Source organism: Rhineura floridana, chromosome 9 (assembly GCF_030035675.1).
Source record: "Rhineura floridana isolate rRhiFlo1 chromosome 9, rRhiFlo1.hap2, whole genome shotgun sequence".
Taxonomy (NCBI): domain Eukaryota; kingdom Metazoa; phylum Chordata; class Lepidosauria; order Squamata; family Rhineuridae; genus Rhineura; species Rhineura floridana.
The window spans coordinates 31144754-31152490 of record NC_084488.1 but is presented as its reverse complement, the minus strand read 5'-3'; the positions used below and the strand labels follow the sequence as shown (position 1 = coordinate 31152490).

The following is a 7737-nucleotide window of genomic DNA, read 5'->3' as shown; positions in this document are numbered from 1 at the left end:
TTGTTCTAATGCAGGGGTAGCCAACATGGTGCTCTCCAGATATTGTGAACTACAACTCCCATCATCCCTGACCACTGGTCACGCTAGCTGAGGCTGATGGAATTTGTAGTCACATCTGGAGGGTGCCACATTGGCTACTCCTCTTCTAATGCTATTTTGACTTTGCTGCTGGGTGTACATAGGATCACAACTATGTTACGTCCAATATTGGCCCTGGTCACTGGGCCATCTAGTATAATGGTGTTATTAACTGCCCTGATTTAACTTTCTAATATAACTGAAAACAAACAAAACAGAACAGTGAAAAAATATTGGAGGTCACTGATTCATAGGGTCGCCATAAGTTGTAATCGTCTTGAAGACATATAACAACAAATAAATCTACTTTAGTAACTCTTCCTTATAGAAATAAGGCTTGAACTTTAATATGGGGACCACCAACAAAGTTTACTGTCTTTTCAGGTGGCCACTGAGGCAGCCCACAGTGAGTAAGAGAAGAAAATACTGAAGCGCAAGAGGTGCCTTTGACATTTTCACCACCACATTTATTTATTATTTATTTATTAAATTTATACCCCGCCTTATGGTCAAAAGGCCCTCAAGGCGGCTTACAAAAACACAAATATAGCAATACATCAATAGAACATAATACATCAATAAAATAATACAATTGTCAAAATTAAATAACAAATAACATTATTAGAAAGAAAAAAAATAAAACAGCAATTACAAGCTTCCACTAGTAGGTATCATACTGTAGGAATCATGCTGGATCCTTCTGATCTTGTTGGATCTTTTATCTTGCTCATCATCTCATCATGCTGAAGACGATTCCGCTGTGACCTCCTTCCTACTAGTAACCAAGCTTAGGAGTGGACATGGAAGCAAGGCTTCAGGAATGTCTCTTCCCCAACCAAGATCGCATCAGGGAGGCCAACCTTTCCCTTTCGGCTGTCGTCCACTCTATTGCTAGCACACATCTATCTTGAGAGTGGCGCGTGCGCTCTGCAGACTCCAAGCCAGCCGCTCCTCCCCCCTTAAATCCATGTGCCTGAGAACGCGCTCACGACCCTGCTGCTGTTTTATTGAGAGAGTGGTACGCGCGCGCCCGGGGGCAGCGGGGCGGGGCTTGGCGCCAGCGGCTTCTCAGTCAGTGGCTGCCGCGGCGCAGGAGAGCGGATGTTGTTATTGTTGTTGTTCCTGTCCGTCTCTCTCTCCCCCTCCCCGGGATCATGACGGGCGCTTCCTCCCGGCGGCTCTGAGAGGAGATTTCGGCGGACGCTTGGGTCGGGGCTTCGGTGGTAGTCTTAGAAGTAGAAGAAGAAGCGGCTGCTCTCGCCCTTATCTTCCCTTCTCTCATTCCCGGCCTGCTCTTCTTCTCTCAGCTTCTCGGCAGTCTCATCGCGGCCTGGCCTGGCCCGACCTGGCCATGGCGGACTTCGACGAGATCTACGAAGAAGAGGAAGATGAGGAGCGGGCCTTGGAAGAGCAGCTGCTGAAGCACTCGCCGGACCCTGTGGTGGTGCGCGGCTCCGGCCATGTCACTGTGTAAGGAGGACCGGCAAGGACGGGAGGGAAGGAGTGAGCCGTGTATGTTTCTGTGTGTGTGAAGAGGAAGGAGAGTGAGGAGAAATGAAGTGAGGAGTCTCTGGTGGGCCCAGCCGCAACTCCACCTCCTGACTGGCATCTCTCCCCTTCGTATAGAGAGACCTCGGGCCTTCCGTGGGGATTTTTGTAGTCAAGTTTCGTAGCAACCCTTCCCTCTTCAAACCTTATATAGTATACACGCTGCTTTCTGCTGCAGCAGCCCTTGGTATTTATGCTGCACTCTTGAGTATTTGGTGCATTTCACATTACTTCTATAATCTTTACAATGACCCTGTAAGATAGGTCAGGGTTGTTTTCTCCATGTTGCAGGTGGGGTTGGGGCTGAAGATGAGAGGTGGCTGTTGTAAGGCCACAAAATAAACCATGGCTGAGGCAAGATTTGAATTAGGGCTTGCCTGTGTCTCACTCCCTAGTTGCTGTGCTACAACAGTGTAGTTACATATATAATACTTCTAGAGTGTGATATAATAATTTTAGTGTGATGGTCTCTCTCTCTTCCACTCGTTGATTTTTGAACAAGATACCACTCTTTACCTCACTGAGAAATGTGTAGAATTCTGAAATGTACGAAGTTGTTTTATAAGTGCTATGCTGCTTGTGCTATAACTTTGTGAGGTGGGTCATCATGAAGGAGGAAATGCTGAACTAACATAAAGGAATTGTGCTTCCGCAAGGCCACTTGGTAGATCCAGATCTGAAGGAGATCTTGCTCCTCATCAGAATACAGTTTCAGTGTATTGCCCAAGCTCATGATAATCTAATAAAAAGTGTTATCATACTTCTGAAGAGTATTCTTAGAATAAGGGATTTCACCTGTGTTGCCCTTTTCTCCTTTCACCATTGAGAGATTCATGCGTTATTTGAACTGTTCCCTGCTCAAAGTGTTTAACGGTTGAAAATCCAAAATGATCCAGTGTCCTTCATCTAGGATTTGGCTGGGAGCTCCATCGCTTCCTCCCCCCCCCCAGTCCATGTATTTAGATGCATAAAGCAGGTAAATGAGATTGGTTGCCTCAGTCATTCATTTAAGGATTAGTCCAATAAAGGATGTAATATTTACCTGTTCCATATCCTTATATTCATTTGTTTATATATTTTTGGCCAGGTTCAGCGTGTTGCATGAGTGTCAGACAGCTGTAATCTTCTTGTCTCATTCATGCAGTTTGCTGCTCTGTTTCTCTGGACTTAGAGATCTATCTGGCAGGTCAGATGTGCTGCTTTGAAGTGGTCTGCTATAAAGAATTGTATCTGTCTAGGGAAGTTTCATGTAATTTTATGCGAGTCACAAGTTTGCACCTGGACTTGCATATTTTGGACAGTCCCAAAACATCTATGCACACTCACAGATCTAATTGTACCACCCAGTTCTAAGTATTACAGTAGATGTATGACTTTCCTGAATTTACAGTGCAAGTCAAAGGAATGTGATCTCAGGACCATTACTGCTATGCTTTTATATAGAGCATGCTCTGTTTTTACTAGTATTCCATAAAAACATGATGTATGGTTGGGTCAATAAGGAAGCTGAGCTAATGAGATTCATTATGACTAATATCAGAATGTAAAGCATTAAACCAAATAATGATGACTTGTCAGGAAGCAGAACTCTTGAGGTTTGGATAAGTGAGTGTTTTTACACATGACTGGCTGTGCTATAGATGAATGTAAGTTGTGAATGCTTCTGTTAGTCACAGACTCAATCTACTCATGTAATAACAAGATTCAGCTTTCTGCCAACTAGTCATGGTGTGAAGGCTTGCCCTTAGCTGTCAACAAATACACCAGGCATGCGTATAGCAGTGTGATTGCCCTATAGATTGGTATATGATGTGTGCAACTTGTACTGCTGTTTCTCTAACTAGGCATCCTTTTATGTGATTAGGGTTCAGTTCTATACATATCTGAGTAAACACGCTTAGATTTGCACTGTGTGTGAAATCCTGTTATCCTGATGTGGACCATTTCCAGGATGTTGAAGGTATAGCTAGTAGTGCAAAAAAGTAATGCTACTTGGAGTGGATTGACTTAAGTCACCTTGAAAAAAGATTAATTTAAATAATTGATTTAAAGGAAGTGCCTCATACTGTCATTCCTGTTTACTAGTTGGTTGCTGTCATAGTTAAAATACTTGGCTTGCAAGTAAATAGGGCTTTGAAATTGCCTAGGAGCATAATAATAAAACGTTGATCATGCAGCCCACATGCCTACTGCACTAAAAAAAAGATATTTTTAGATATGGCTGGGAATGGAGATAGATTTTTTTAATGGGGTTCTCTGGCTGTTGGATATATGCATTGGTGCCTATACATTGGTGTATATCTCTATACTTTGTAAGAGAGTTTCTATCCTCCTAACAATAAAAACAAACAAACCAAAGAAAATCCAGATTGAAAAGCAAAACCAAGAAACATGGAATAACAGCAAAAATATTCTATAAAAACAAACAGGAATGATTTACAAGTCATATGGAATACCTTCTGGAATAAAAATGTCTTAACGCAAAGAAACTAAGGAGGATGCCAGAGCTCTATGCTTCCCAATCAAATAAGTGTATCACAGAAAGAGGCAGGATGCGCAAGAGGCTCCTACCTCTGATCTCAAAAGGTAGGCAGGGTCAAATGGGACAAACTGGTGTTTTAGGTATTGTGGTCCTAAACCATTCAGGCTTTTAAACATAATGACCAGTACTTTAAATTGAACACTGAGTTCTCCAGTGATCTCAGGCACTGCTTCAGAACCTTCATAGCCTCCCTGGAATATTGAGGGGAGAGAGCATGGAAACGGAAAACTACCAATATGCTTATGGTATTGAACTCTGGATCTGCTTTTAATTCAGTTTGCCTGTTGAAAGAACATTGTTTTCAGTTTGAAATAAGTATGTTTTAATATGTTTACATTAAATTTAGATTTCTTGGTAAACCAGTTATTTTTAAAAAGACACTTGCTACAAGTTAAAAAAAGAAAATACAGTAGAAAAAATTCTCCACTCTGATGCTATTATCAATTTTTATAGCACATCTAATTATGGAGTTTTCTGTCTGATATTGTGCTCACGCTCACAATAATAGAACACATGATGCTATGATTCACCTTTTACAGATGGGGAATTGAGGCAGAGTGTCTTGCCCAAAGCGATACTGTAGGTTCATGACTGAAATGGCACTTGAACCTAGGCCTCCTGAATTTATTGAATTCCACTTGCTCTGCTAGCTAGGGCTGATCTACATACTCTCTAAAAATTGTCTAGTGATTAGGAATTATTTTTAGTAGAATGCTTGTCATGAGTGTTGCCTACATAATTTCACGTGAGGTCATCTTTCTAATTAAAGGGCTTGGATAATGCTTTTTAATCAATGTATGACTACTCCATAGCCTGCAGTTACAGTCATGTGTAAGACATAGTTGCTTATAGCAGCCTTCGCAAACCTGGTGCCCTCCAGATGTTTTGGAGCTGTAGTCCAAAATATCTGGAGAGCACCAGGTTGGTGAAGACTGGCTTACAGTCTAAGCTTGTGCTCACAATTTTGGTTTGCTTTAGGAAAGTTCTATAGTGTGGTATAATAATGCTACATTAGCAGTATCTATGGCTACATCTGTTTAATGGTCAAGTATATGGCTACAAATTGACCATCAAGGACATGCATAGCTGGATTGTGTATCTGTATCTGTGCCAGTATAACTGAATTGATATAATAATTAAGTTTGGATCTATTCCTAGTTTAAATGTAATAGTTACAGGTGATCGTATTAAGAGATTGCAGGTAAAGTCAATACTCGCTGACAGACTTGTATAAAAAGTAAGACTGGAATGCTGTGAAGATTTTGCAAGTCCATGGTTTAATTAATAAAAACTAGAAAAATGTAACATGCTTACTCTTAGGGATTATTTTGTATTACATAGACATATTTTGATAGATAGAGCAAAGGAAGATGATGTTTGCCATGTCTGAAATTTGTTTAAAAGTACTGACTATAAGCAAATGGGTTATGCTTTTCCGGACTCATTGGTTTCTGCAAGCTGTAATCAGCATCCTTCACATGACTAGTAAGAGTGTGTTTTGCTGTGTGGACAAAATGATTGAAAAAAGAATGCATGTTTTTATTTATTTATATCCCATGTTTCCTGTAAGAAACTCAAGGTGATATACATGGTCCTCCATCTCCCCAATTCCTGCTATTTTGGCAGCTTCAAAAACTGCTGATGCTAATAATAGTGTATAACTAGTTACATTTGTACTTTGGGTTCACATGCTGTCTCCTCTATGCACACACAAGCAAGCCTGAGAATATCTGCAGGTAAGAAATTTGGCATTGTTGCTGCATGTGAGAACTAGGCCGGTGTCGCTTAGGAAGTAGGGAAAACTTCTCATCCCATCCTAGGTAAACTGTTTTGAATTGTCCAGTGCATAGGAAATTGTTGGCATCAACAGCTATTTGATGGGTTTTATTTTAATAAATAGTTTAGCTTATTCATAACCTATTCAGCACCTTCCTATAGCATGTTTTGTGCTGTTACTGTGGACACTACTTCCCCTCAGTCCCTGTAAGGGCACATATGTGCCGCAGAAATGCAATTGCCCTGCTCTATTGCATGGTGTTTTGTGGACCTTTTTGCCTCATAGGATCTGTAGAGGCTGTCCAAAATTGTGGTAGTTAGGGAACCAACTCAAAACATCCTGGGAACCAGGGCTTCTTTTGAGATGTAAGATTTTGGTGGGTTAGTGTTCTACAGCAACTTAAAGTTAGTCCACAGAACTGGCCTATTCACTGCATTTTCTCATTCTTCCACAGAAATAACTCTTTGCACCTTCATGTTGCAGAACATGGAAAAGACCTCTTAAAGTATTTATATTTTTTCTTGTTTACAAAAATTCTGTTATCTGCAACACTTATTCCACGTTCCTTTAAATTACACTTCGGTTAGGAAGGTTGACGTAATCATGTTTCAGATGTTTATGTAACTTTCAACTGCAAATCTGTTTTCTTTATTGATAGTACATGAAGAATCATGATGTCGGAATTTTTTTATAACTTTTAGTAGGACCAAGGATCACAACCATGCTGACTCCCAGAGTCTCCAGGCCTTGTTGCTCTTCTTACCTTGCAGCTGCTGTCTGTTTCTTTGCCTGTTCCATGATCTTTGCTGGCTGTTCATTTCAGCTACTGTAGAATTTTAAGAATATTTTGTTACTTTCATCTTGAAGAGATTTGATTTTAACTGTGTTTTTTGTATTGTGTTTTATGGTACTACTGTACACCACCTTGAAATGTCTGCATAACAGGCAGTGTTTAAATGCAATCATAATAATAGTTTTAGGAATGTAAATGGTTTCACTAGTTTGTTTTTTTAAAAATCCTTTCCAATAAAACGATCAACATATATTAATATTAAAAACTGATGTAGCTCTAGGCTTGGCCCTCTTTATAACATAGAAGTGACTTGATCCTGAGCAGAGAGTTCACAGTGTGCACTGAGAACCAAACACTATGATCCTTGAATTCTCCTAGGTGGTTTGTTTGGAGGTTGTTATTGATGTAAAATGCAGTCCTTATCTCAAGAGGGATTGTTGCCTCTGGGGATATCTTAAAGTCCTTCATTATCTACCTTAGCTGCTAATAAACCATTCAAGTATCTTCCGGAGTTGTACTGCTGATTCTGTTTAACTTCTACATACAGTGCCCAATACTCCTGTGCTGGATGTAACTTTCAAGGGCAGGCACCCTGAGATCTTATAATAGCCAGATATTGGATGGTTTAGCAGAGTGTTAGGAATATAGGTTTCAGTACATGCCAGAGAAGTAGTTATGTTAGTCTGTTACTGGTTATAATAAATATACACAAGTTTTGCATCACTGAAAACGGGTGGGCAACCTTTCTGTCAAGCACCACATTTCCTTAAGTGTAATCTGTTGGCTGCCTGCTGGTGGTGGATGGGGCCACGCATTTTCACTTAATCTCTTACTGCAACCCCTTCTGCTCTTTCCTTTTTGCTATGTGGGTTGCAGGATGAGGGACAGATGACTCTTGCCAAAGGTCTGAACTGAAATTAGGCCAAGGGCTGCAGGTTGTCCACCCCTCACCTAAAAAGATTAGTAGATTGTAGCATGTTTTGTAGACTAGACCCTACT

The 7737-nt window shown here is 40.6% G+C and overlaps 1 protein-coding gene and 1 long non-coding RNA gene across 7 annotated transcripts in view; one reads left to right on the top strand and one right to left on the bottom strand.

Annotated features, from left to right (window-relative positions):
• Positions 1-523: 523 nt before the first annotated feature.
• Positions 524-2834, bottom strand: LOC133363799 (uncharacterized). Its single transcript, XR_009757770.1, has 2 exons — positions 2669-2834; positions 524-1598 (listed from the first exon to the last, which is right to left on the bottom strand). It is a non-coding gene; the product is annotated as an uncharacterized LOC133363799 (long non-coding RNA).
• Positions 966-7737, top strand: part of CHIC2 (cysteine rich hydrophobic domain 2) — a 30374-nt gene continuing 23602 nt past the window's right edge. Inside the window, exons 1-2 of one of the 6 annotated variants that reach the window (XM_061583276.1) lie at positions 966-1548; positions 6400-6450. In XM_061583276.1, coding sequence (XP_061439260.1) covers positions 1046-1548; positions 6400-6450 — 554 coding nt within the window. In that variant the 5' untranslated portion in view covers positions 966-1045. The remainder of the gene's footprint in view (positions 1549-6399; positions 6451-7737) is intronic. The other 5 variants (XM_061583277.1, XM_061583280.1, XM_061583278.1 and 2 more) reach the window with 5 other exon arrangements.